Here is a 27551-nt window from a genome sequence, read left to right as displayed (position 1 = left end):
TGACATGACATTTCTATACTTAATTTGGATTCCCGAGACGGTATTTTATATTTAAAAAATTGAAGTGCATATCTGGGCTCCCTTCCTTTCCGTAGCCCCGTTTCCCCTTGACTCGTAATAAGCCCGTAGGGGGTCATGCCCCTACTGTACGGTATATATAAAAACAACATATACCGAGGTTTGGAGGGCTCTGGCCGGAAAGGGGACGTGGATGTCCGCTTAGTCCGATGATGTGTTCACGGAGGGCTCTGTGGCTACCCACAAATCCGAACTAAAGGTTAATCGCTCCTGTAAAAATGTTCCAAATCTTCAGCTCTTCTTCCGGCTTCTCTTAGCCAATCACCGGGTAATCTCCCCGGTGGGTCAACAAGGCAGTGTCTCCCCCTGCCTGGGTTGACGGCAACTTTTGAAAGGGCTATTGTGCCTTTTTAAAGTTGCAAAAATAATTGTAGTGTCCAGAGAATTGTCAATAAAATTTTTTTTATAAAATATTTTTTGCAAAATTTTTTTCTTTCATTGTCTGTGTTCGCTTTGCTCACACATTACACTTATCAACTTTTTTTTAGTTAGCTTGCTCAATTCACCTTTATTGTTGATGCCATCTTTGATGATAAGCATTGTTTCCATGTTTTCTCGTTTATCTGTTAGCATTCAATTATTATCCAGGGATCGAACCCTGGATGTTCGGCATACCGCGCCGATGCTCTACCAATGAGCCATGAATCATACGATGTCAGGTTAGCTTTTTTCTAGTCACTTGCGGACTTGCATTTACACTTTGAATAAAATTGAAACGTAGATCTTTATACATCTACTAAGGTTTGAACCCAGGGTAACAGTTACCGCAGCTGAATGCTCTACCACAGAGCTATGAACCTTATAAAACTATAAAAAGATAAATATATACTTGTGAAAGACTACATAAACATCCTAGACTATAACATATGATATCCGATAATAGATATAATATGGTAGATATATCTAGTGGCTCAATGTTAGAGCATCGGCGTTGCACGCTGAATGTCTGGGGATCGATTCCCATACCAGTAAAACAATATACAAATACAAAATTACTTCAGAAAATATCCATGTATTAGTGTAATAAATAATAATTGAATACTTACAGATAAACGATACAACGGTGGCAAAAACAATAAAGGTGAAATGAGCAAGCTAAATAAAAAAAAGTTGATAAATGTAATGTGTGAACACAGACAATGAAAGAAACCAATTTTGCAAAAAACCTTTTTTTAAAAAAAATTTTATTGACAATTCTCTGCACATTACAATTATTTTTGCAACTTTAAAAAGGCACAATAGCCCTTTCAAAAGTTGCCGTCAACCCAGGCAGGGGGAGACACTGCCTTGTTGACCCACCGGGGAGATTACCCGGTGATTGGCTAAGAGAAGCCGGAAGAAGAGCTGAAGATTTGGAACATTTTTACAGGAGCGATTAACCTTTAGTTCGGATTTGTGGGTAGCCACAGAGCCCTCCGTGAACACATCATCGGACTAAGCGGACATCCACGTCCCCTTTCCGGCCAGAGCCCTCCAAACCTCGGTATATGTTGTTTTTATATATACCGTACAGTAGGGGCATGACCCCCTACGGGCTTATTACGAGTCAAGGGGAAACGGGGCTACGGAAAGGAAGGGAGCCCAGATATGCACTTCAATTTTTTAAATATAAAATACCGTCTCGGGAATCCAAATTAAGTATAGAAATGTCATGTCATCCATTCAATCATTACAATTTATTCAGTGTCTTGCCCCAACCAAGAATCTTTTCAGATCCAATGTTACCTATGCTGAGAAAAGAAAAACAACACCATTAAGCATCTCAATTGTTGCTCATGTGACTTACATGACTTATAGATTCAACTTCTGGCAGAAGCTTGGGAAAGGCCATACAGATTGCAGATGAAAATCATTGTATAAGGCTCTTGAATGATAAAATAGCACCCCTAGAATGTTGCATTGTTGATAGTTGTGTTCCCAGTATGCTGAAAATCCTTTCTATTGGATAATTTTTTTTTTGTAGATTAGACATGGTTGGCAAAAAGGAGGAGAAATGTTTCGTCATAAATTCAAAATTTTGTCAAGAAAATTCTGTTCATACCTTAAGATTCCATGTATGATGTTCATCGCTGCAATGCCAGCAAAGTGAAACATCTTTAGGGCCATTAAGTACCCAGCTTCACCAACACTCTGAACGTAAAGGATAAGTTGTTGTTTGGCAAGAGAAGCAGAATTATTTGAGGCTTCTAGCTGTGACAGAACTATAAAAGATTGCTGTTATACAAGATTCATTTACACAAGATGGTACTTCTCATTAGACAATGTGCATACTCTATTACTTTACCTCATACCTTAATGGTAATGCACTCTCAGTGTTTTATCAACTGTAGGCTCACTCTTCCATCCTGTAACACTTCCAGACTTGACTTGATCCCCCCACTAAAATTCTGTGAATGCAAAATAATAGCATTAAAAATACTATTTTGATAGACAAAAAACCGAAAAGTACCTAATCCATGTTTGATGTTGAACTCATCACATTTCTGGGTTTCCGTACCACACCCATTTTCGGCAGTCTTTATGGCAATATTAATCAAAGCCATACGTCCCACTATGAAATGGATGTTGAAAAGCAAATAAAAACCTGTTGAGATGGATATCAGGAGAATCAGAATAGATCTCAATCAACTTCAGTTATTCCCTTCCCTATAGTACTTAGTGACATAGCGTAATAGATATACTTGCCTCAATTCACAACCATAGACCAACGGAAAAGAACACAGAAATGTAGCTGTGAAAGCAGATCACTTTAAAACACAGGATCAGGTATAGATCACCTAAGAGTTGACCTAAAATGCAAAGGCGAAAATATTGGGCACGATTGCAGTTTACCAGACATACTAGCAAAATAAAATAATTATCAAAGAAAAACATATCCACACTTGAGTTGCCGAATGGGTAAGTTTGATGCAATCTATGGCAATCCATTTTAACCCCCTCTTTTTTACAGCTATGGCCATCTAGCGGCCAGATTCCTATTTAATTTTCTCATTCATTCCTTCAGATATGGATTGGATATGGTTACTTGAACAATGGATTTGCAAATGCAGTACAGCTGATTTCTGTTTCACATGGTCAGTTGGAGATTTCCCAGGCAAAATTTCTAGTAACTCAGCATTTGGTACCATCTTTACTATAATTTTATACAGTATCCTGCATATCTCATTAATTAAGATTTAAATCCTTTTATAGATTGTCACATCAGTGAGCAAGGTTCAGTTTGGGGATTGAGAGCCCTCAGTGACTATAACACCTAGCCCATATTCAAATTGTAGCACTTGATTGCTGCCACTGATTCTTCAAAATGCCTATCTTGTATGGAATGCTTGACAGCCAAATGGTACTCCGACGTCACATAAATATCAATTGTTTACTTTATTTACATTTATTAAAAATTTTTGAAGGAATGATTTGAACAAATGCCAAAGGTGAGACATGCTCGAAAAGCTTGATATGAATGTGTAGACGTAGTTTTGGAATTCAGAGGTGCAGCCGGCTGTTGTGTAAAACTTCATTAAAATTTTGTTTCAATTCAATATGTTTTAGTTACTATTTGTGTGATTACACAAAGGATTGCGCCATCCAGGCAATGTGGATATTCTGCCATGTACATAATAAACCAAGGATTCTTCGTCAACATTCAAGATGATACTCCCTGGTAAAGCTTTTCTGCTGAGTTTGTTTAGTTTTCTAATTTTAATCGTCAATGTTGTATTAGTAAACTACTGTTGGCAGAATAGCTGATACATTGGGAAAACGGTTATGGCAAGTGCGATGAATAAATCACCATAGGTCAGTTGTCTTGCCTTCACAATTGCAACGAAGATGAATCATGGAGTCAAAAACATTAAAAGGTGGTACTATTTTACATTTTTTTATTGTTTTAATTGGTGTATCGCTAAGTGCTGATACATGTGTAGAACATGCTGGAATTCATGTCATCCTGGAGAGGACTAAAAAAAACGAGCTTTATCCACAAAGCAGCTCATTAATCATGTCCCAAACGATTGTCTGCGTCAGCCAGCAATCTTTCAATGCCTAACAAGCATTTAATTGTTTTGAAAATCGCGGTTTGCACTCCCTAAGGCGACATTCCTTAATCCCACCTGTCAAAAGATTTGAATGCAACCATTTTCTATTCTGAACTGTCGCCTACGAAATTCTTTTTCCATAAAATCAGGTGATATGAGGTTATAATGGAAATTGTCGTCAAGACTGCCGAGACCATGGACCTTCTTTACCTTCACGTTTAGTGATCAAAACAACCAACTATGTAACCTTTCTTTTTTTTTTTAAGGTGCATGGAACGTCCAATCGGAAAGCCCATGGAAGGTCTCTGTGGCCAACACGAAAGGTTCTCGCAAACTTTCGTATTCAAGTTTTGGCTATGGTGATCATTTACAACTGTATAGCCTTTTAGAAGCTCCTGCCATGAATCTACAGGAATATGGCAGATGATGAATTTATGTACCATGTAAGCGATATTAATAAGAACGTCTTATGCTTATCTATGTTTTATTTTCTTAATTTAGATTAATAGCAATAGTGAACCTGCGAAGGTTTCTGGTTGGGATGTGATAACGAAAAGTTACAATAATTTGAAGTACGGAATTGAATTTCCCTCCATCAGTCGCCTGTGTATTCCCGCGTATTACGGTATTAATTATTTAAAAATTGAAGTGCATATCTGGGCTCCCTTCCTTTCCGTAGCCCCGTTTCCCCTTGACTCGTAATAAGCCCGTAGGGGGTCATGCCCCTACTGTACGGTATATATAAAAACAACATATACCGAGGTTTGGAGGGCTCTGGCCGGAAAGGGGACGTGGATGTCCGCTTAGTCCGATGATGTGTTCACGGAGGGCTCTGTGGCTACCCACAAATCCGAACTAAAGGTTAATCGCTCCTGTAAAAATGTTCCAAATCTTCAGCTCTTCTTCCGGCTTCTCTTAGCCAATCACCGGGTAATCTCCCCGGTGGGTCAACAAGGCAGTGTCTCCCCCTGCCTGGGTTGACGGCAACTTTTGAAAGGGCTATCGTGCCTTTTTAAAGTTGCAAAAATAATTGTAATGTGCAGAGAATTGTCAATAAAATTTTTTTTATAAAATATTTTTTCCAAAATTTTTTTCTTTCATTGTCTGTTTTCGCTGTGTTCACACATTATTTTTATCAACTTTTTTTAAATTTCCGCTATACTGATATGGGGATCGAACCACAGACTTCCTGCGTCTCAGGCCAGCATACTACTGTTATGCCATAGCTGCTCTTGTTAATATTGTTTAGGATTGTGATACCTATATAGATATGCAATTCACATTAGCTTATTATTGAATGCACATTAGTAGTTCATAAGTTCATGGTTGGAATAATGGTAAAGCGTGTGCTTATCACGCTAGAATACTAGGGTTCAATCCTCATATCAGCTAATGTATAGCTAAATAATAAATACAAAAAGTAAATAGTGTAAAATCGTTTTTATTGTCCCTCCTTCCACCCACAGATCCACCACTTTTACATACATTCAAAATACAGTACACAACATACAATACATACACAAATACACTTAAAACTAACCCGTTGGCTGCCACGCCACCTATCTACAATAGCTACTGTCGCTATCAAAGGGATAGCGACCAAGGGGGCCGGGTGGGCCGGGCTGAGACGGCGATGAGACCTTTACGGAAATGCACATCCCAGGTCTACATCGCCGTCTCGGTCAAGGGATTCCCTGTGGTGCATTGCCTGGGGCCATTCGGCCAATCTTGGGCAGTGGCGCTGCTCCACCCCATGGCAGATAGACCATGGAGCAGAACAGCGCGGCCCGTCCCTGTCAAGCTACAAAAAAAAGGGGATCAAAGTGGGTGGGTGGCAGCCAACGGGTTAATTTGCAAGACATAATACAACATAAGACAAAACACAACCATACCACGAAGACGAGGCGACCACGAGGTGACGAAGGGGCGATAGGGGAGGCGAAGACGGCGTGGCCACGACGCGAAGACCGGGCGATGGGCGAGGCGGAGACGGGACGACGGGCGAGGCGAAGAAGGGGCGACGGGCGAGGTGAAGACGGCGCGACCACGAGGCGAAGAAGGGGCGACGGGCGAGGCGAAGACGGGGCGACTGGCGAGGCGAAGACGGGCGAAGCGAAGACGGGACGACGGCCGAAGCGAAGACGGGATGACGGGCGAGGTGACGACGAGCGTGGCGAAGACGAAGAAGGCTTTGTTCTAAATCGTAAAAGTAAAGAAAAAGAACTAGTTAGTGGGAAATATAAGATTGTTGTTGTAACCAAATGTTGAAAGCAATTTGACTTACTTCTGCTGTTCAAAGGCTAGAAAGACTGTAGGGCCAGCAAATAGGCAGCAAACGGCTAAGAGGTGGCAGTTCTATGGTTGAATGTTCAATTTAAATAAAAAAGCAAACTATATGAGGCATAAGAAAAATATAAAATACCAGTAGAAATTGTGTTGAGGTACATGTCTATGTCTGTTGGTAGGCTAAGTAGAGATTACAACTGCCGAAATGACTGTTGTTACAGTTGACACTCCAACAAAGATGAATATGAGAGAAGAATTTTTAAATCTTAGTAAGAATGGTGCACCACTCAGATCACGATTGACAGAAGACCATGAGTGGTTAAAGAGTAGAAGAATGATATTATGGTATTCCTACTCATAGGATTTGAATCTTTGGTGACATTCCTCAACAGGAAGTATTCTTTACAAATGAAGTTTCATGAGCTAAACCTTAAAAGCAAAATTCGGCAATGAGATTCTGATAACAAAACATTAGTCTTATACCTCTCAATGAGCACTCGTACAGTTTGATGATGCAACATAGTAGGTTGCTAATAGTTTTTTGGTTTGTCAGCTGACATAGGTGATTAAAAGACATGTACCATAAACACCAAGCATACTGTGGGCTTCACTTCTAAAACACACTCAGGGATGAAAACGTACAGAAGCACCATTAGATTTTCTTAAGTTTTCCATGGGAATATGACATATTTAACAAAAACTTTCGAACACAGCTTTCACCGCTCCCACATAGTCAGCAAGTAAATAGTGGCACAGCAGCGTCATCTTGTTTTCCAATTAACAACCAAAAAATTCATCAAAATTGAAAATCTTGCTTTTTTGAGACGGGAACTGCACTGATGTGAACTCTTTAAACATACTTTTAGAGCGTGAATCCCCCCCCCCCATATTGGCTACTACCATTTCAATTTTATTTTAACAAATACAGCGACCAAAACCACGAACGGCATTTTTAAGATATACCGATTTAACATGTTTTTGAGCCCGATTTTTTCACTCTTTTATTTATTTATCCAAAAACCTAGATATTTCTAGGAAAATACATGATTTGTGTTCACAGTTCAACAAGGATGCTGATTGCGCTTCACACACATCTAGAAATTTCGCAAGTTGACGTATCTCTGGATTGTTAGTTAGTCAACATCTGTATGATAATACACTTTTCTTTTTTTTAACAGCTGCAATGGTATTTCGGTTACAAGTTCCACGGCAAAATTTCTCCATTGAGACAAGGGCGCTAATTGTGCGTTATCTTGTGCCTATTTTCAATTAAATGGATACGCCGTCACTTTTCTACTCGGAAGAGCTCACTTTGGCCTGGAATATTGTTTTGAATGGTGTAATTAGTATACATTGCATTCATTAAATTGAATCAATTACTTTTTGGCATACGTTCTTTAATTGTGGGAGGCTGTCAAATCGTCGACAGGCGGTATCTAAAGGAGGAAATCAGCTAAGAGCTTGCGGACTCATCAATAAACGCAAAACTATTAAAATATGATAAAGATAGCCTGAAACAAAATTGTAAAGAAAATTAATTTTAGTTTCCAGCACTTCGGTACAGGTATCTTCGTCAACGTGGGCGCAGGTGATTTTTCCATGTTCATTGTATCAGGTCACCAACCTCTACTAGATGAGTCAAGAGGAAATGAGGTTACACGAACAGAAAATTAACCATACAAGTCAACTGATAGATAAAAATACCATGATGCGTGGAAGTGAAATACACCACATCACAACTGTTAAAACTGTCAGAACATTTTCTGATTCATTGATCTTCATCACCTAGCCTATACCAAGAAAACCAAACACAATTAGTGCAGAACATTTTGCTGATCAAAGTTAACATATACCTAACAAATTTACTGCAGACCAGCAGTTCCAGATGGACTCCCACACAACATTCCAGATAAACAAAACAGTAGTAATTCCTAAACAAACATCTTACAATAGTAGTAAATACAACATCTCACATGAACAACAAATGTGAACGGAACCATTCGAAAATGAAATAAACAATTTCAAAAATGAATTTGCACAAAAAGGATTTTAACTAAAAAACTACCTGAGAACGAAGTTTTTCCTTCCACCTTTTCGTAATTTTAAAATCAATTAAAGAAACATAATTGTTAAACAAATCTCACTGTGTACCTTTTTGTTGGTTGAATTTGGAAATGGCTTACTAGTTGGAATAAGTTTTTTTCTTTTACCCCAAATTTGCTTTCCGGGCAGCGCACTTCTAACCTTCTCTGCTGATCCCAGTATCTGCATGACCCGCTGCAGAATTATCACAAGTGAAGAGGAAATCGGGTCACAGATACAAAGGGGCCCAGGTACACGTTTATTTTCTTTAAATACTATAACGCGTGAAATAAACGAATCCGAAGAGCTTCGGTAATCATTCCAACTACCATAATTTGTTTGGCACTGAGCCTCCGTCAATTTTCTTTCCCAATTCTTTATAATTACGAATCTGCCTTTAGAAAAATAAAACAAGAATTAGTGTATAAATTTCTAGCCAATTGAATTACGTAAAACTGTGGAATCCTAGTGACATAATATTTTGCAAACTCTTCGAATCCCTTGAAAGCAGAAAACTTTCTGCTAAAAGATTCATATAAGCCAGATACAGGTCAACTGGTACTTCCTTTTCGACTGACATTGGCAGTGATAAGTAACAAGTAGGATCAATTGCAACTGAAACCCCATCGGACCCCAGACATATCATAGCTAATTTCAATACCCAACTAAAGAAATATACTACTACAGAATCTTTCTGTATTCTACTTATGATAAAATACCCAACATTCATGTGTAGCTTCCTGAAAAATAAAATGAATTGGAACACAAATGAACCTTGCTAATAAAAAAAACTTGCTATTTCACCTATATTTTGTCAAGTGACCATCGATGCAAGACTTCTTCAAAATCGGATTCAGATGTTCGTCTAAGCCCCCCAGAACAACGTAGAGTAGTTCTCGCGAAGCAGGATGCTGGTATCCGGGAAACTGCGGAGCAAATCTACCGACTTGCAACATACCCAATTCAAAATCGTTATGATGCACAAGTTAAAAACCTAGCTGTAACAAAGCAAGTAAATGGTATACCTTAAATACACTCAAAGGTAATGCATGGTCACCTTGGCAAGGTGTTCGTCAGACCACATCGTTCGTACAAGATGTCGCCGAGCATTTGCAGTTCCTCCCTTCAATTTCACCTACAAAAAGGAAGGTCTGCCACGTTCGGCTGCCGTGATATAACCAGCCGCTACGACGCCATGTTAAATGTTGCCATCAGCAGCTCAGCTCAGCTCAGCACAGCACCTGGGCCACCTAGCGACTAGCCCCCTACGAGACTAAAGCAAACATTTTGTTTGACAAATACGACTTTAATTGGGCGTTAAGAATAATGAGTTTGTATAAATTAGCACTTCCTAAAAAGTAAAATCAAATTACAAATGAATTAATTACTGAATTTTAAAAAAAATTATGAATTTAAATCTATTGCAAATTTGCTACATCTTTCGCGGGTGGCAGTAATAAAAAGAAAAAAAGGAAAGAAAAAAATAAATCAAATGGAAGTAAAATTTGTTGCTAATGAAAAAAATTTTTAAATGGGATGGGAAGAAAAAAATCTAGATATTGAAATAAACCACAAAAAAAACAAAAACAGAAAGACTAAGAACTTAATCTAATTAATTCAATGTGCGTTAGTTCGTACGATGTTTCGCCGACTGGATCATTCGCAACAACGTGACGTTTCTAATAATAACTTATACATATACTTACTAATGCCATCAACATTCGTTTTTCAAAATACGGAATTACATGACATCACGCATTTTACCGCCTACTCCCTCCGAGACTCTTACGACGCTATACACAATTTTTATTAAAATCTTTTGGTTATGGGGAACTTACTGAACAATGAGTAGTGTAATTAATTGTTTTCAATCTATTTTACAGAAGCCAAACCATTACCTGTATGCACCATCATTGACGAGAGCGGTAGGTTGTCAGGGTAGGCCGAATCTTTTCATAAGTTTATCCTGTTCCGTGAGATCTTTTCTAATTTTTGTCCTCAAATAAAAGATGGGGCAATCTCGGCTAAATTTGACAAATGATTAGTATTAAGTATGTAACATGATTATGATATCACTCAAACTATTTACTTGGAACAAAGAATCTCTTCGTTGAGATTTCCCTGGCACCGTTGTCATTCTGTCCATAAACGATTAAACTTCTCTTCGAGAGCATAAAGAAATTGAATCCCTTGAAATCCAAAGACGAACCTTGAGGTAGGCTGGTGTATTTTTAGCAGCTGCGATAATGATAAACGGAACTCGATCCCCTAATTTTGGGGTTGTACCAGCATCTCGCTTACGCATCTTGTGAGCTAGTTCCACACGTGCCTGTTTGCTGGCGTAGTCTGTATCTGTTTTAGTCAGCTCCTTTTTTATAAAAGAAGGCAAACGGATAAAATCACAGTATTCCAAAACATAGTTACGCTCTACCTTGGTAATCACCAGAAGTGAGATATCGACTTTGTTGCACAGCAAGTCGGAAGTTGTTTGTTTAGCGTATTCTAAGGCTCCATCCTGGTCTCTATGAGAAAATATCAAACCCTCAAACTTCGAATACTAAAATTGATGACTTTTTGTTTACCGCTCCATCAAAATTTTCTGCAGACAGCTATTGATAAGATTGGCAACGAGTTGACAATTATCACGACGAACGGTTTCTATACCCTTACAATCCATTTTGTCAAACTTTTCAGGTTTGGTCCAATACAATCCTGCATACCTGTGAAGACAGAAACAGTCAGTACAACTGGTATCTCATCTAACAAGTCTTTATAAATCAGAACCGTAATTTCCTCTTTTTGTTGATCAATACATAGGGGTAATAGACTTTTCCCAATTCCAAATTAATGGGTTTGACAAATTTTGCCGACACAAATGCGGCAGCTTCTCGGCCTAATTCCATGGCTTCGGCCACCGTGGGTACACCGAATTTCACCATTACGGAATCTGTGTTACCATAGATTACCTGACGTGATATTAAATTAAAAGAAAATCCATTAGTCAGTACTTCTGCAAATAATTATTCACAATCCAGGGATATTACTTTGGCGTCATGGGCATAGCCATTCTCGACGCAAAATTTAGACTCCACATCCTCTCTTGTTTTCTCAATCATAGTTCTGCCAAACGCCGTCACACTTTGCGAAATTTCCAGACAAGGCAATTTTCCTACTTGGGCGCCAGTGAAACCGTAAACATACAAACACGACGGATTCCCTACAGAGAAACAAATAGCATTACATCAGTCAAATCTCATACTCAAAAGCCATCGAGAACATACTTTCGTAGGCATCGTTGGATGGCTGACAAGTTTTTCAATATCGGGACCGAAAACCATAAAGCATTCGATCAGCTTCGTCCAAAATTAAAAACCTGGCCGTCGAGAAGTAAAATACTCCACGGTTGAGAAAATCCTCGAGTCGCCCCGCGGTCGCGACAAGAGTATTGCACCCAGCTTGAAGATTTGACCGCTGATGGCTCGCGACAGTACCTTCATATATAATGACAGATTTTAAAACCGAATTGTAGGAGAATTTACACGACCCGCGGTGAATTCGAATCGAAAATTCACGAGTAAGTGCGACAATTACAACTTCTGGCTTTTGGACCATGGCGGCGACGCACCAGCAACACCTTGTTCTAACAATATGTTCATAACCGGTACCAAGTACGCCGCCTATATGAAGAAATGTGAAATTTTAGATGACTTAATCAACGAATATCACGAAGGGTTTGTTGAGTATCTTAGATGCAATTGGACCTTTTAGCAGTCGCAATCACCGACGTGCCCACTCAAAATTACTTTTACCTCAACTTACCCAGTTCATACCGACCCATTCGAATCAAGTTAGTACGAGGGCATCAAGGTTTCAGAATTACACAGCGTTAATGAATTGGATTACCGTTTTGCCGGAGCCCGTGACAGCACAAGCAATCAAATATCTTTTGGCAAGAACAAGGACTAACTGCAACTGAAGCTTTCTGTACAGGTGTTGGTTTTATGTAGCCAGAATTCTTAATGTTTTGAAGTAGTAGTGGGCGCAGGCCGCCTTTTTCGAGTGATTTTATGTATTGAGGTACATCTTTTCCTGTAACCTGAAGCAAACCCAATAGATATTTTCAAATCATTAAATACTGTTTCGAAAAATGGCTTACCTGGATTCGATGGAGAACGACTTTATCAAAATTGTTAAAGCGTTCCCCACAGACGATCCCACTTAAACAGTTCCTTTTCATCGCTTGTCACAGCTTCCGGAATGTATTGTTCACGCGGCTTTCCGTTTTTCGTCAATTCACGAATAGATACGTACAGCCTTTTGAGGTGTGGCCAACTTCATGACACTAGGGGTAAGACAATGAACACTGGAACATAAAATATTTTTTGTGAAGATACAATTGATGTTTACATTGTAACACTTGCTGCCACCAATGACCCCTCCTTGTGGAAAATCCCTTGCTACATGGACCACTTCTTGGTTGGAAATGAACACTAAACTTTAATAAAAGAAAACTAGATACAAGTCTCATATTGACCTTATGACACCTACATGCTCGACTCCCACCTCCTCCTTGTGGGCATTCCATGGAAAAATGTCCTTTTCCAAACTGTTTAATAACTATGGTTTAGCCAGACTTGAATGTACTAACCCGAATAGTATTTTTATTTTTCTTACCTCATGGCAAGTACGACTTCCACCTCCTAATCTTTCAAAGACAAAAAAATTTGTCCAACTCAAAATTATTCAAACATTAGTATCAGCTATTAATTATTATCTATTAGCACACCTTGAAAAGCGTTGAAAAATGAGTAAATTAAACGCCAAAAATCGCCAAAGCCACGTGGTCAAGAAGCAAAATCGAGCGAGGAAGGCAGACTGCACGCGCTAAGCCAATCTAGAAATATGCCTGAAAAAACAACTGCCCGATGAGCCACGGTTTAAGGCGCCTCTTGTGGACGCAAAGGTCATTACGAGAAACTTTATCCGTCACAAATTAAATGTTTTTAAACAAATTTAAAGTAATCATCCAAATCAAGATTTAACTTTTTAAAAAAGAAAAAAAGCGTAGTACTTGGGGGAACACACTTTAATTTCTTGCTCTTTTCCTTTAGTTTATTCTAAAATGGAGTATGATGAATTTTCGTTAACTAAATTAACTAGAAATGTGACCGGTAGATGGCAATAGCAGTAAAACAGAAAAAAGGCCAATATATTTTATTTTTATTTTGGGTAAAACGGATTGCCATAGAAATCACAGAATATAGTGAAATAGCTATATATAGAAACAGATATAGTTGTAGCTGCCGACAAAGCTGATGAAGAGGACGATGCAACTGTTGTAGACGAAGCCGTTGTTTGTGACCGAAGCGACGAACTGCCATTAGATCCAGCTGGCAGAGCAAGGCACAGGTGTGAGCATCCGCCGTTATTGACGGCGCATGGATTCCAGCCGGATTGTCGGCTCCAGTCGGATGACCAATTGAAAAATAAACTTGATTTCCGTGATCAGCGTTTAATTCTGAATCGATTTCATATATTTTAGGCCAAGTTTGATCGTTTTACGTCAAAAATACAAAAGTCGGGCTTATATTTTTTGTCGGGCTTAAAATTTGTACATGCAAAAACCTAGCGCGCCAGTACGTTATAGCGCTTTTTATCCACTTTTTCATTTTTAGTTAAACTTGGCTTAAAATACATGAAACCGATTCAGGATTAAACGCTGATCGCGAAAATCAAGTTTATTTTTTAATTGGCTGTACAGTTTTTTAATTAAACGTAAAAAAACACACTTATTTTGTCGGGCTTAAAATTTGTACCTGCAAAAACTGTCGCTCATTGGAATTGGTTGAAAATCACAAAATATTTGCAAAATTGAACGCTGATTGCGGTAAATTTGTTATAATGATATTTTCATAATTACATTGGTGCGCAGACATGTTTCGTTTGTTTAAAAGACGGTTAATTTTTTTCTAGTCAGTGTAAGATTACCTCCAACAGCCAAAGCGGGAAGTATTACTTGGTGAGTAGCTTGGTGCAGCAGGATTAGCTTTCAGTTTCCCATGGTAATTATAAGTGGGATTTAAAATGTAACGGAATGACAGATATCACAATTAGATTACAATTTCAAATTGGGTCGATTCTAGTTTTAATCCAACGGTGGCGCTGACATCAGTTCTAGCCAAAGACCCGCCCATCACCACCAGGGATTTTCACGTTTGAACTGGTTTCAGGCTTTACCGATAGAATAGCATGCCTACTGACAGCGAGTTCAAAATTTATGGTGATTTCGTCCTTTAAGTTTAGCAACAAATAGTCGTATATCATAACAATCTCTGTCATTAAATCCGAACGGTGCACTGTTGTTTTGAAACAATGTCGGAAGAGCAACGACAAAAAGAATCCGAAGTGGTACAAGAATTCAAGCTAGAACAAGATAATGAACTTCGTTTCGAAGTGGAAAGCAAGGAGAAAGCCACACTGGAAGTACGTTAGTTTTATGTCTATTCTAAACGGATCAACATTTTAGTTAACAGTTTTGTTTCTTAGCTGAAATCTGGATTGGCGGAAGTATTTGGAACAGAAATTGTTAAGGGAAAAGTGTACACTTTCAGTGGTGGCTCAAAAATTGCTGTATTCACTTGGCAAGGTTGTCTTTTAGAATTAAGAGGAAAAACAGAAGCAGCATATGTTGCCAGAGAAACTCCTATGATCATTTATCTTAATACTCATGCTGGCCTGGAACAGGTAAATTTTATCCTATTATTACCCCAAGATGAAGTACAATAAAGTTTGTTAATAGAAGAAAATGAATTTCCTTATACTAAGAAATCACATATCTTTGTCAGATTCGCAAAAAGGCTGATTTAGATGAAACCAAAAGAGGACCGATTGCAATGGTTGTTGGTCCAACAGATGTTGGAAAATCAACTGTTTGTAAATTGCTGCTAAACTATGCTGTAAGAATGGGTAGAAGGTAAATATTTTGCACTTCTTTTTCATACGGTACAGAGCAAGTTCTTTTTTCATCAAATGAGTTTTCTTTTCTTTTTTCCCGTTGTTTCTAAATAATTAAAAACAACATATTGTTCTACAAACAGGCCAATATATGTTGATTTAGATGTTGGCCAGGGCCAACTTTCAATTCCTGGTACTATTGGTGCTATGGCAATTGAGCGTCCTGCAGATGTTGAAGAAGGATTTTCTCAGGTCTGCCCACTGATCTACCACTATGGCTACAAAGAACCTGGAAGTAATGTTATGCTGTACAATCTACTTGTCACAAAGTTAGCCCAAACAGTTGCAGAAAGAATGGAAGCGAATAGACAGAGTATGAGAAAAAATCCTGTTAAATTTTGTTTAATCGTTTTTAAGTGATAATTTGTGTATTTGTTTTTTATTTAGATGCTGTGAGTGGAGTAATTATCAATACCTGTGGTTGGGTAAAAGGACAAGGGTACCAAATGCTGATCCATGCCGCCAAAGCATTTGAAGTTGATTTAATAATTGTACTTGACCAAGAAAGGCTTTACAATGAGCTGGTGCGTGATTTGCCGGAGAGTGTGAAGGTTGTATTCCAACCTAAGAGTGGTGGGGTACGTCTTCTAGCTGTTTGTTCACTTCGCAAAAGTTTAATTTTTCTGTATTTAGGTCGTTGAAAGAAGTCGGCAAGCTAGAATAGAGGCCCGAGATCAGAGAATTCGTGAATATTTCTATGGTTCAGCAGCCCAGTTTTACCCACATTCGTTTGAAGTCAGATTTTCCGATGTAAAAATATTTAAAATTGGGGCTCCAGCCTTGCCAGATTCCTTAATGCCTCTAGGAATGAAAGCAGAAGATCAACTTACAAAACTGGTCACGGTGCAACCAAGTAGGCTGTTGCATTAAGCTTGTGTAACGTTATCAAATCACACGGAACTTTTTTATAGGTTTACAATTGCTGCACCATTTGATCTCAATTAGTATGGCTGAATCTGGCGATGAAGATATCATACAGACCAATGTGACTGGATTCATTTGTGTGTAAGTGGGATAGCATAAGTAGGGTGATAGTGGATTAAGATTTCCTAATGTTTCGAACAGGAACAACGTCGACCTGGAACGGCAGATGCTCACAGTTTTGTCACCTCAGCCCCGACCATTACCTCGAACCCGACTGCTCATATCTGACATCCAATATATGGACTCCCACTAACCTTTGTAAATTTAGCGAAATATAAATATGAGACTTTATTATATTTGATGTTGTGTATTGTTCGTTCTGTAGGTCGTATGATTGCTCAAGTCAAACACTCACACACATACCAGTATCCCTATCACACAAAGAACACCCTTATAAAATACTTAAATGAAAAACCACACGATGAAACACTGCTCGAGGAATTGGTTTTTCTGACCAAAACTTTTTACGAATTAAAAGCTTGCCACTTAATGTTCCGCAGAAATCGCACTTAACGACACAAATCAGCCATTTTAAATTTTCAGGAGGGTAGCAAGCAAAGGTGCAACAAATATCCTAATGAATAAGATCGTTATATTTTGAAAAACTGCCTTTAAAGGGACGGCAACTGAAGCCCAACACAGAATGCAAGTTTGTGGATTGCAATCTGTTTGAAATACTTATCGATGAAGAAACGCGCGCTGTATACTGAAAACGATCAGCTAAGTACACTTAGAGACAGCCAAAAAGCACGACACCCAAGATTTCGTACGACTAGTACACAGCAATCGTTTCAACATCTTGCTGACGTAGATTTGCTCTCGGCAATGAGAAGAGACATGTCTTAAATTTACCTCCTTCGGAAGGGGTATGTGTAACAGGAATTCTTAATACATAATTTTTTTAGTGGATGACGTATGGGAAGAAAAGGATAGTTGGTTAACGTTCGCTGATAAATTATTGAGATGGACCTTTAATTATGGCGACGATGAGTTGCACAATTCTGAAACAATCCAACTCCATTCTGGTACTGCGGCGTAGAGGTGATCCAATACGTCTGTGTTGGAATAAGGAACTAGTTAAATAAAAATCGTGCATTTCAAATAGAGATGTTCATTACCGTTTTCATTCGCATCCGATTTTAAATTTACAACAAAAGAGTCAATAGTTTCCAAATTCTCTGGTGATAGTTTAAGGCGTCGTTTGACAACATCCCAACTGCCATTGGTTCCAATAGAGTTCTTGGTAGAACCACTCAACGTGCAGCGACCTCGAACATACTTTTTGAAACTCAGCGTCCCGGATCGATCCTGAAATATTTAAACGGCACTTAAGCCTAAAGTTTCTTTTGTCTTCTTACAGTAAGAACAATAATAGGTATGAATTTCGTAGTAACACATTAGCTGGAAAACTGAATATGAATATGAAAGGGATCTAGGTCTTAGGGGGTATACCGAATCGTTAATGTCAAAGAGTTCCATTGCTTTAGGGTGATCCACTGGGAGGTGCAAATATTTAGCAAATTGTTTGGCATCGGCCAAACCAGTTGAGTGGTCTGCAAATTTAGCAAATTTTTCTAAGAAGTCAGTTTCCAGCACCCGTGCGTCCAAACTAGGTAATGAAAACACATCCTTTGTTATGAAACAAACATAAAAGATGACGAAGCAGACTTAAAATTTTTACCCAAATTCTTCACGGACGTTCTGGACTTCGATTAATCCAATTGAAGGAGGTAGGCCAAATTTTTTGGCTTTACTCATAAGTCTACAGTCTTCATATGAGTAATCTGTTACTGGTACTTGCAGTGCTCTGAAACGGAAACAACAGTCAATACACGAAACGTGTTCCCTGCAAGAAAGGAAAAGTGAAAAGCTTACTTGGCCATGACGTCTCTGACGTTGCTTGCAAACAGTTTCGGATTGCACTTCTCTTCCTCTGTAGGAACATACACGGGTAGGAATTCCAGCTCGCAATAAGTGTAAAATTGAGTCATAGTCAACCAGAGGAGCTCCAAACTAGCAGTCAGGAAAACATAGAATTTCCAGTTCACAGCACTCTACCTTAATGTTGAAAATCATGAACTTACGCGCCGGGTCCCTGCCAAGTCCATGAAACGGTATCCAGTCGATTAGGATATCTGATGCAGACAGGTTGGACGGGCACACCAGGGTAAAAGGCCCCCGGTTTGAAAGTGATCAATCCTGTTCGGTTGGAGCATGTTCCCTCTGGGAATATGAGGATCTGCTGCCAACCATCAGGCGAGGTGGTGCGCCTTTTGATCTCTTTGATGGTATTTTGTCGAGAATTGGGATCTTCCCTCCAAACGTAAACTGGTTGCGTATAGTTGATAAGTTCTAATAGTAAATGGCAAATGTAAGATGGTGGATAATGAGATAAACACATACAAGAATTCAGAGGTGTCGAAAAAGCGGACGTTGTTAATAAGCAGAAGGGAAAAAGAGAAACCCCCAAACAAAAGAAACGAAAAGGATCTGAAAGGGAAAAGCAAATAGAAGAAAATAGGAAGCTTGCATGTAAAGAAGGCTCGATTAAGCTTCTAACCCTCTGGGCATCCAACTTTGAAGCATCCGTAGACGACCGAAACCAGAATGCAACTCGAAATTTAAATAATTAGGGCGAAAGGTAATCTGGTTACTCGGCAATGTAACAATAAAAAAGGCGAAAGACTTGTCGAAAATGCGAGACACATGAATTATGTGCAACCGATTGATCCGTATCGATGAATTCTAGACGACGAAATGTGGTGGGAAAACAGACTGACGCGATGTTAGCAGAAGAAAGGAATCTTCGATGCTCTTGTTTTGTGGGTGTATACAACTACTTACGTCCGAAAATGGGTGTCTTTCTGTCTTGACTTCGGACGATGAGGCAGGGCAGGCCGGTCCAGTGGGCTACAAAGGCGTCAAGAAAACTACTGTGCGGGGAGAAGATCAAGATTGGCGCTTCTTTGGCCGTGGCCTGTTGGCCAATCACGCGCACACGGTAACCACAAGATCGGAAGCATAAGCGCGAAGTGGCTGTGATCAGCTTCGACAGAGATCTGCATGCGCATCAATCCACACAGTAGTACACAGTACACTTAAGCCGTCAGCTGAATTATTTTCAAAAAATAAAAGTAGGTTCACATCCAGTTATTCTTTCCCACCCCGTTAGGCATGAACAAATGTACGAAAAAATTAATAAATGTCCAGTCAGCCAAACATTGCAATAACAGATGAACATCCGTGGCGCCAAGCAATCAATAGCGGTTGTTGCGTATCAGGGTTGTGCAGCAATTAATTTTTTATGTCGCAAGCTATTCAGAAGATGTGCGTGATTCATTCACGACGTTCAGCCTCGTGATTGTCGCTCAAGATAATGCATTTAAAATATCTAATTGAAAGGTCCAATCAAAACTGTTGGTTGTTGCTTGGATCCGCCCTCAAAATTAATTTAACAAAAACGCCGAAATGGAAATTCAAGCGACAAAAGTGCAGATCTCTGTTTCGGCTGAGCAAAGGTTCCAGAAGATTTAATAAAGAAAATAGATTACATAAAAAAATATTTAAATAAAATAATGAAGGCTTCCAGTCGATAAATCAATAAGAACTTCTTCTGTGTCATCCGAAAACACAGAAAAGCTGAGCGTGCCAAGGTGGGGCGTGGCAGATAGTCTAAGCCATTCTTCTCTCGTTTTTTTTTGTTTCGTAAAGTATGGCTGCGCGGTCAATCTAACAGACTTCAACGCAAGGGTCCATGTATCGTTATAAATAGGACAGCGTTTAATGACCTCCAGCTGCTTATCGGTATTACTTGTACTCCTGGAGCTACTAGCGATTCAATTTTTTGACGTTTAAAGATATCCCGATATCGCTATTACAATGCAACAAAAAAAAGGCGTTTTGTAAAATTAAAAAAATTTCATGCAGATCAAATGCTAACGCCACACAGAAGTATTTAATAAGAGCTTTCCATCAACATCTACGTGATACGAATGTTATCGGAAAAGAAAGTCGGTCTTTCTGTTTGGGTGCTAACTATGGCGAACATAACAGAGAAAAAAACGAAATGAAAGTATACTGGGTCTGGGATATGATAACGGAGCCAAGCAGTAACCAAGCTAACGAAAGAAATAAAAAAAAAAACCATGGACCATAACAAAATTTGGAAATGAAAAATTTTTTAAAGTAAAAATTGGAAAGTGAGTATGAAAGAAACGATTGTTTTTCGGAAAAAAATGTATTCACTCACTGGCAAAGAATGGGATGTGCTGGACTTCTTGCTTGACAACGAGGCTGGGCGCCGTGAGCAGGACAACAGGGAACGCATCCGAAAAACTCGAGTGCGGTGCCAACGCTAAGATTGGCGCTTCCCTCTCGGTGGCCCTTATGCCCTTGACTGTTACTCGGTAGAACCCCATATTGAAGAACATCTTGCACATCCACCAGCAGATCACCGTGCGAAGCTGCCTATTTAACCATTATTACGCTATGAATTAAATCGTATGACGTTTTCGAACGAGTGATGGCATGCGATTCCCTGCCCTCAATCAAGCCAGTGTTGTCTTTAGAGCTGAACAGCAGACATTAAACAATTGGTTCCTGAACTATTTTTCTTACAGTGTCTCCTCACTAAATGATCTTGAGCACCCAAAACATGCTTTCTGCAAAAAGAAGTAAACAAATTTTGGATGGTAGTTCTGTAGCACATGAGCCAATAAGGAAGCTCAAGAGAATGAGAGATTATTGGTACAGTCCAAATCTTGGACAGAAACCTTACACAAAAGCTACACTTTTAATGCTTCTTCCCACTTCCCAATGCACCTTTCTTCAATGTCGGGCAACATGACATCACTGATCATTAAGTAACAAGAAAGTTAAAGAATAAAAGTGGTCAGATGTTACCTTCTCCATCCTTTCATAGGCTTGTCAATCAAGTCTTCTTGGGATAAACCTATGGTGCCAATACACGCCAGCAAGTATGCAATGAAAAGGCAGGCAAAAACGGCAACAAGCCTGAGAGGGAGCAATACCACAGTCAAAATGTAAACTTTGATCTTGTCGTATGGCCCCAAGTCGACGTTATGCACAAATGGGTTCACTGGGGGAGGTGATAAGCAGTCCTTGGTGTTACTTTTTGAAATGGGGACTGCTGTCCGATGCCTCAAGCCTGAAGTACCATTCATTCTGAAAATTTCTAGAAAAAAACATCAATGGGTAAAATTATATCACTTTAAACTAACGTTTGAAAGAACATACGCGCAACAGATTTTATCTGCGACGTGGCCATAACTGACCAAGATAAACCAAATTATCTGTTACTCACAATGAAATGTTGTGGGTTGTTGGTGATCTATTCGCTTGTAGGTTTTATAATAAAGGGTTTGAATGGCAAATTGGATGCATTAAAAACTGTCATCGGAACGAGCTTATGAAACACAACGAACTACACCAAGCCCAGCTTCAAGAACTTCTGCACTTGACAATTGAGTCGCGCGACCAAACCGACCTGCCAAATTTCTAGCAGCGGATTCACAATGAACTAGGAACCTCTTTCAATAATTCTAACCAGCTTTCGGCGCGGTAAACACGAAATCCTCCATGAAAACATACTGTCAACAATAGTACGCATTGTCAATCATTCATGTCTTCGTTCTACTGCTGACTGCATCTTTTCAATGTTTTATCGTCGTTCATTGTTTACAATTTATAAGCCAATCTTCTTGATCCCACATGCGTACTACTCTTATCAGCCACTGCATAGTATCTCAATTATCGTATAATAAACAAGGCACAAAAAATATGAGATAAGATACCACAAAAATTTAACGTTTTGTTTTTGTTGTATAATAGTCTGGGAGCCGAAACTAGGTGAGTGAGATAGGCATTTATGGATATTATGTTATCAAGACTATTGGAAAATATACTTTACCAGCACCTATTTTTATGAGGAGCCTGTAACAACTTTTTTTTCAGTTTCCAAAGATGTTATATTATCCTACAGCAACATTAACAGTTACAGTAGAAAGAACTAAGGTGAACCCAAAAATCGTTTAATTTAATACGATTCATTTTGTACATACATTTTATCAAAAGCGTCGAAAAATTATGAAGCGATTGGGAAGTTGGCAAATATTTCGGTTTTTTCTATTGAAATCGCTTTCGCTTCAATTTTATTGTGGGTTTAAGTGGCTGATGAACCTGAGTCGTAATCGTAATGGAGGTTTCAAGTTCCGGATGACCTGTTCTACTTCTGTTTTAACTTGATCGCCAGTGAACATGTACTTAATGTGGTAGAGAAGATCACAGATAGGATCAATCATCCTGATTTCAGCAACATTTTTGTCTACCTGCTCAAGGAGTTCGTATAATTCCACAGTCAAATCAAAAACGCACTTGGGCTTGTCCACACTAAACCTCTGTAAAGTGGGGCCAATCAAATGGCATAGCCAAAGGTACTGCTCCTCAGTACGAATCAGAGGATGTAGACGATCTTTGACAAACTGAGGAAGACCGCCCATCTGACCTATATTTGCATGGGTGAAAAATGCGTGGGCGACAGCTAGCAATAGGACAAATGGCGCGTCTAGACCTTGGCCGACGACAGTCGAAAAATGAAACAGATGAAGCGGTGAACAGGGATAGGTGTAGCAAGAAAGCTGCGGGCCACTCAACAACTCAACGATCCGCTCATACAAGACAGACCAGTAGGATTCGGGCAAGTATGTCAGTAGGAGACCTACGGCATTGACCCACGATTCCACTGGCGTCGCTTCCGAAACTGGCAAAAGATTATAGCCTTGTAAGACGACATCCATTAGTGCATTGGCCACGATAGCAGGAGAAGCAGGAAGAGCCAAAAGTTCAACCGCTGTAACGTACAGAGCATGGCAGCTAGCATTAGGGAACTCATTAAACCGCCAATCCATAGCTGGGAACGGGAATGGTGATCGACCGGCAGTGGTATCAACCAGACGACCCACTAACTTGACGTAGTAATCTAATTCTGGCAACCAATTTAGGTCTTCGGCCGAGCGAACGCTATAACTTAAATAGGCCTCAGACAAAGCCCATCCTTGAGGTCGGACATCCTTCAGAGAGCCCATGATGGAGGAAACTAGTTTTCGCTTCAGAAGCGGCCTATCACGCAGCTTGCGTTCATAGTAATGTAACGTAGTGTAAAGGTACGTTACTGGACGATCGTGAAATTTGTACAGGCAGCCTAGGTGTTCCAGGATCGTTTCCAGTGACTTGGTGACGGGTGGAATTTCTGTGAAACGATGAATGGTGATGTCGAAAACTGGTAGGAAACGGAGGCACACATTGCCAAAGTACGTAGGAAGGGATTGGTAAGATCCACCCTGCCCTATAGTCTCCAGCACTGACTCGGGCGGTCCAAAACGTTCGGGAAACTTTCGCTGGAAGGCTAAATGCTTTTCATGCCAATTGTTTTGGCGCCAATGCTCCGACGAATTATCTTTCACGAAGTCTTGAACACGCGAACGGAACTGTGGTGTCTTGAGAAGCAAGAGCTGAATGATGAAACAGCAAACCTGAGCTTCATTTCCTTCTAGCGGTCGTCTAGAATCAAAACCTTTCATTAGTTTGGCAAATTCATGTAATTGTAATCACTAAATACTCACAATGCTAAACAGAGGACTAGTCGTTCGATAGTGACGACGTTATACTGCCACACCATTTCGTTTAGCACATCTATGCACTTGTTGACGTGCTGGCCTTTACCCGAGTTGGCGAATTCGTAGACCAAAAAGTCGCAGAATGTTCGCAAGTGACTCCCCAATCCACGGGCGCCTATACGGTCGATGCATTTGTAAGCAACAGGGTTGATACGCTCGGTTTCGAGAAGTTGTTTCCACAAAAGACATAGGAAAAATGGTGGGTTGTTCGATTGAGGAGCAAAGTGAGCTGGCCAATCGTCTGGATTCATGGCTAGGACTTTCCGATGCTCTTCTTCAATAGACTGTTTCAATTGTTGCTTCGATTCTTTGGCAGGTTGGTTCTGTGCCTGGCTGAAGAATTCGGCAAGCGGCGGCGGGAAACAATCCCTGGTGTTGCTCGACCAGCTATGTGGCGTCTGCTGTTGGATAAGCGTCAAAAGGTCTTTGTACCAACTGCTATGTTGAGTCTCACAGCCAGCGACACTGATAACCCGAGCGAGAGTCAGAATTAGAGCCCGATTAAGTTCTTCGGAATCGCTGGAAAACAATGGCTTGATGTCAGCAGCTGAACGTGAATAACTGTAAATGGCGTTAAATGTTACATTATGATATAAATCTATTTTTAACAGAAAATGTGTTGTTTTTGTTTTTACCATGGCTGCATTTCCGCTGCACCAAGTAATCCAATCAGCCTTAGAGCGGCATTCTCGACACAAAGCGTCAACTGTGTCTGATGTTGCTGTGGCACGGCACACGAGTGTAACAGAGTTAACAGCTGAATGCGATATTGTGGCTGCATGTGGTGAACACGAAAAGTGAACATTTCCACCAATGTATGGAAGATGCCCCATGCTTGTGATTTCGAAACACTCGTCATTACTTGAGTAATAAAGCCCTTGATGCCCAGTGACTCGATTTCAGTGTAGACCAGCAGGCGGCTATACGTCTCAACGAGAGCTGGTGCCAGTGGTACATTCATTTTGGTTTGAGCACACTTGATCACGTGCGTCACTATGCTGAATATGCCAATGAAAGAAAAGATTATTAATGGCACTTTGAAGGTTAAGAAAGAGGAAAGTTAATCACCTATGGATCAGTGACATTTTTGCATGGACAGTCAATGCATCCAAGAAGGCCAGAGGAATTGGAGAAATAGGTCCTGTGTTTGGCATGCCACCGGTGCCGCCTCCTGCATTGCCAGAACCTTTTTGGCTGAGGTTACCGTGCAAAGATTCCATTAGTGAACCCATGGGACGGGCCAAACAGTCCAAGGTTGTGGAGAAGGCATTGCAAAGTAGTGCTACCCTGTAGTCCCCAGAAGGGGCGCTGCTAGGAGGATTAAGTGCATTGTGTTGCAAGAATTCTTGATGATTTTTGAGCGCTTGTGGGAAATGTCTCTGAAGTAGTGTTGTGAAAGCTCGTGAATCCGTTTTTCCACCGGCGGTTGAGCAGGGGATGGAGCAATTCCTCCGGAACCGGCAGCAGCCGCAGAAGCAGCAGCAATTTCTTTCTGCGCATTTTGTTGTTCAGTTTGAGCCTTCTTCACAATATGTATCCATATACATGCAACAGCCATCTGATGCACGCAGATAGGTCGGGTGTAGTCAGGGACGGGCAAGGGTTCCCGTTCTGGGTACAGGAGATCATAGAGGCGCAAGAGTGGCAAAAATTCAGCCAATGGATTCTTCTGAATGCTGCCAGATATGTATTGGAGAAGGACCCACATCAATTGGTCGCGTCCCTTCCGTAGTTTTCGTTCTGCCAATTTTTCGTGCAAAAGCGTGACCAGGTGAGAAAAGGAGGCGAACTGGAAGAGAACAAAGTAAATAATTTGGCTAGACAGGTGATGCCAGAGCCAATGTGAAACACCCAGTTCATCAGCAGCATCTGAATCTTGTTCAGGGGTATTTTCAGCGCGTTCCATTGCTTGTACCAGAAGTTCTACAAGTTGTTCTTCCAATACCGCATGCCTCTGCTTGTGCTGCTTTTGTAGACCCAACATTCCACAAAGGACTTCACGAGAGTAAGGTTGCTCTAAAACATAGCGTATCAGGCGAGTCTGTGGTTCGGTATACTCCTTTTCATAGGGAAGATTTCCTTTCAGGGCAAGTTTCAGGGTGCCCTGTTCAAGTTTCCAACTATGGTGGACGCCATGAGCTGAAGGGTCGACCACAGGAAACATCAAAGGTCTTCCTATGGGAGAAAGCATTTGCACTAAAGGGCGAAAGCTATCCACTACTTCCGATAAAAGCCCGGCCAGTTTCCAGTGAGGCCAGTCTTTGTTATCTGGGTACATCTTCCTGATTTCATTGACAATGAAATATGCTGGTAACAGACAGACTTGACGATCAAGAATGTGCTTTAAGGTATGTTCCAGTGCTGTAACATTGGGAAATTCTGAGGTGGAGAAGCGGCTGGGCAGCAGTTGGGCCTTTTCCAGACAAGTTTTCATTATTTCTCTAACTCCTTTATAGTCCACATGGCAAACAATTTTTCTGATTACTGAAAAGCTTCCTTGCCATAATAATGGATTTGATGGTGTAAGCTTTTCATTAGCTAGAAGAGTATCACACACTTTCCTATTAAAAATAAAACAATGTGGATAAGAGCTGTAAGTATGAACTAAAATTTCAGCACTTACCGTGCAGTTGCAATATTTGCATTCACAACACTTTCCAGAAGTTTAAATAAGAGCTTTGAATGGGAATCACTACTGACAGAAGAAATAACACCAACAAGTTGTGGCAAAACCGCATCTTGTGATTCACCTTGGGTATCATTCATCATTGCTATGATCTCCTTTTCCAAAGCACTGTATTTGATTCCTTCATCCTTGCGTTGAACCAGGAAATCATTGAAGGCTTCTTCAATTGCATCAACTTTCTGTAATTCACCCAAGCATTACTATTTATTTAAAGAACAAATTGGAAAAGATTGTTTTACCAACACATCTGAAACCAAGGCTTGCACCTTACTTCCTTCCACTGCCATTTTTTAGATCTGATTTCTAATGAACTGAAGCCAGAATTGCCTACATATAGCGAATCATAAATTTAATATTTATTAGAAGCGTTTACGAGAAACGAACCTTATCAGATCAGCTATAGATTTAAAAAAAAAAGGCTTCTTCCCTCAACCGCACATTCAAGGTGAAGAATGAATACAAACTTTAGCGCTATGCCATCTAACGGTTAATACTAGAAACCCCAATCCGAAAAGAAAACCTAATGATAAAAAAAAAACCGTCACCCCAAGTCCTGTTCCTTCATAACGCTAAGGTAAAATCCCAACCCGTTTGTTGTTTTTTTCCAGTAAACAGGAAATGTTGAACTCTCCTTGTATAATTAGCTTTCGTGGCTGGGCGTTTTTCAAAAGTCGACAACTAACTGATGACATTGGTACTGAAGCTTGCCACATACAAAATATTGGATCCTCAGATTTTCTTGAAAAAGAAAACGTC

The 27551-nt window shown here is 40.0% G+C and overlaps 3 protein-coding genes and 4 long non-coding RNA genes across 20 annotated transcripts; 2 read left to right on the top strand and 5 right to left on the bottom strand.

Moving 5' to 3' along the window:
- The first annotated feature begins 3094 nt into the window (after positions 1-3094).
- Positions 3095-3580, top strand: LOC130687410 (uncharacterized). The gene is made up of 3 exons (XR_009000141.1): positions 3095-3199; positions 3271-3418; positions 3483-3580. It is a non-coding gene; the product is annotated as an uncharacterized LOC130687410 (long non-coding RNA).
- Positions 3581-5628: 2048 nt separating this feature from the next.
- Positions 5629-7235, bottom strand: LOC130687408 (uncharacterized). Its single transcript, XR_009420861.1, has 3 exons — positions 6532-7235; positions 6394-6464; positions 5629-6305 (listed from the first exon to the last, which is right to left on the bottom strand). It is a non-coding gene; the product is annotated as an uncharacterized LOC130687408 (long non-coding RNA).
- A 162-nt stretch (positions 7236-7397) lies between these two features.
- On the bottom strand, positions 7398-8333 carry LOC132087882 (uncharacterized). Of its 2 annotated transcripts, none has more exons than XR_009420769.1 (4): positions 8249-8333; positions 8100-8185; positions 7776-8024; positions 7398-7712 (listed from the first exon to the last, which is right to left on the bottom strand). It is a non-coding gene; the product is annotated as an uncharacterized LOC132087882 (long non-coding RNA). The 2 variants fall into 2 exon arrangements; XR_009420770.1 differs by having other exon boundaries at positions 7788-8024.
- A 139-nt stretch (positions 8334-8472) lies between these two features.
- On the bottom strand, positions 8473-13366 carry LOC130687400 (uncharacterized). 10 transcript variants are annotated; one of them, XR_009420766.1, is made up of 16 exons: positions 13264-13366; positions 13152-13177; positions 13012-13094; positions 12885-12949; positions 12634-12819; positions 12381-12573; positions 11759-12154; positions 11522-11694; positions 11262-11443; positions 11060-11197; positions 10909-10999; positions 10567-10845; positions 10376-10501; positions 9503-9750; positions 9282-9423; positions 8473-8872 (listed from the first exon to the last, which is right to left on the bottom strand). It is a non-coding gene; the product is annotated as an uncharacterized LOC130687400 (long non-coding RNA). The 10 variants fall into 10 exon arrangements; XR_009420761.1 differs by having other exon boundaries at positions 12885-12972; positions 13026-13094; XR_009420759.1 differs by having other exon boundaries at positions 12885-12967; positions 13026-13094.
- Positions 13367-14719: 1353 nt separating this feature from the next.
- On the top strand, positions 14720-16771 carry LOC130687399 (protein CLP1 homolog). 2 transcript variants are annotated; one of them, XM_057510558.2, is made up of 9 exons: positions 14720-14960; positions 15024-15221; positions 15323-15450; positions 15575-15804; positions 15879-16069; positions 16125-16344; positions 16403-16496; positions 16557-16673; positions 16741-16771. In XM_057510558.2, the coding sequence occupies exons 1-8, from the start codon at positions 14850-14852 to the stop codon at positions 16666-16668; spliced, it is 1284 nt and encodes a 427-aa protein (XP_057366541.1). In that variant the 5' UTR covers positions 14720-14849; the 3' UTR covers positions 16669-16673; positions 16741-16771. The 2 variants fall into 2 exon arrangements, with proteins under 2 accessions (XP_057366541.1, XP_057366540.1); XM_057510557.2 differs by lacking the exon at positions 16741-16771 and having other exon boundaries at positions 16557-16709.
- Positions 16772-16847: 76 nt separating this feature from the next.
- LOC130687397 (lysophosphatidylcholine acyltransferase-like) lies at positions 16848-21922 on the bottom strand. Of its 3 annotated transcripts, none has more exons than XM_057510555.2 (9): positions 21739-21922; positions 21318-21609; positions 19260-19474; positions 18500-18767; positions 18291-18428; positions 18097-18222; positions 17868-18024; positions 17534-17723; positions 16848-17470 (listed from the first exon to the last, which is right to left on the bottom strand). In XM_057510555.2, the coding sequence occupies exons 2-9, from the start codon at positions 21596-21598 to the stop codon at positions 17391-17393; spliced, it is 1455 nt and encodes a 484-aa protein (XP_057366538.1). In that variant the 5' UTR covers positions 21599-21609; positions 21739-21922; the 3' UTR covers positions 16848-17390. The 3 variants fall into 3 exon arrangements, with proteins under 3 accessions (XP_057366538.1, XP_057366537.1, XP_057366539.1); XM_057510554.2 differs by lacking the exon at positions 19260-19474 and adding an exon at positions 20665-20882 and having other exon boundaries at positions 21739-21920; XM_057510556.1 differs by lacking the exon at positions 21739-21922 and adding an exon at positions 20665-20882 and having other exon boundaries at positions 21318-21461.
- A 529-nt stretch (positions 21923-22451) lies between these two features.
- LOC130687394 (mediator of RNA polymerase II transcription subunit 23-like) lies at positions 22452-27196 on the bottom strand. The gene is given in 8 exon segments (XM_057510548.2): positions 22452-23993; positions 24056-24670; positions 24745-25107; positions 25178-25532; positions 25535-26670; positions 26733-26974; positions 27035-27122; positions 27180-27196. Coding segments are annotated over 7 exon segments (4167 nt in total). The 5' UTR covers positions 27083-27122; positions 27180-27196; the 3' UTR covers positions 22452-22585.
- Between the last annotated feature and the right edge of the window lie 355 nt (positions 27197-27551).

This window comes from Daphnia carinata, chromosome 4, assembly GCF_022539665.2.
Source record: "Daphnia carinata strain CSIRO-1 chromosome 4, CSIRO_AGI_Dcar_HiC_V3, whole genome shotgun sequence".
Classification (NCBI taxonomy): Eukaryota; Metazoa; Arthropoda; class Branchiopoda; order Diplostraca; family Daphniidae; genus Daphnia; species Daphnia carinata.
The sequence above is the reverse complement of the archived record's forward strand: the minus strand, read 5'-3'. Positions and strand labels throughout refer to the sequence as shown.

Bases quoted from the DNA above. Each gene is read 5' to 3' on its own strand.
- LOC130687399 (XM_057510558.2), top strand. From the start codon at position 14,850: ATGTCGGAAGAGCAACGACAAAAAGAATCCGAAGTGGTACAAGAATTC. The intron at 14,961-15,023 runs GTACGTTAGTTT...TTTGTTTCTTAG, and splicing joins AGGAGAAAGCCACACTGGAA to CTGAAATCTGGATTGGCGGA. The intron at 15,451-15,574 runs GTAAATATTTTG...TTCTACAAACAG, and splicing joins GCTGTAAGAATGGGTAGAAG to GCCAATATATGTTGATTTAG.
- LOC130687397 (XM_057510554.2), bottom strand. From the start codon at position 21,598: ATGAATGGTACTTCAGGCTTGAGGCATCGGACAGCAGTCCCCATTTCA. The intron at 18,768-20,664 runs GTGAGTGAATAC...ATTTACTATTAG, and splicing joins GCACATCCCATTCTTTGCCA to AACTTATCAACTATACGCAA. The intron at 17,724-17,867 runs GTATACCCCCTA...TAAATATTTCAG, and splicing joins TCTTTGACATTAACGATTCG to GATCGATCCGGGACGCTGAG.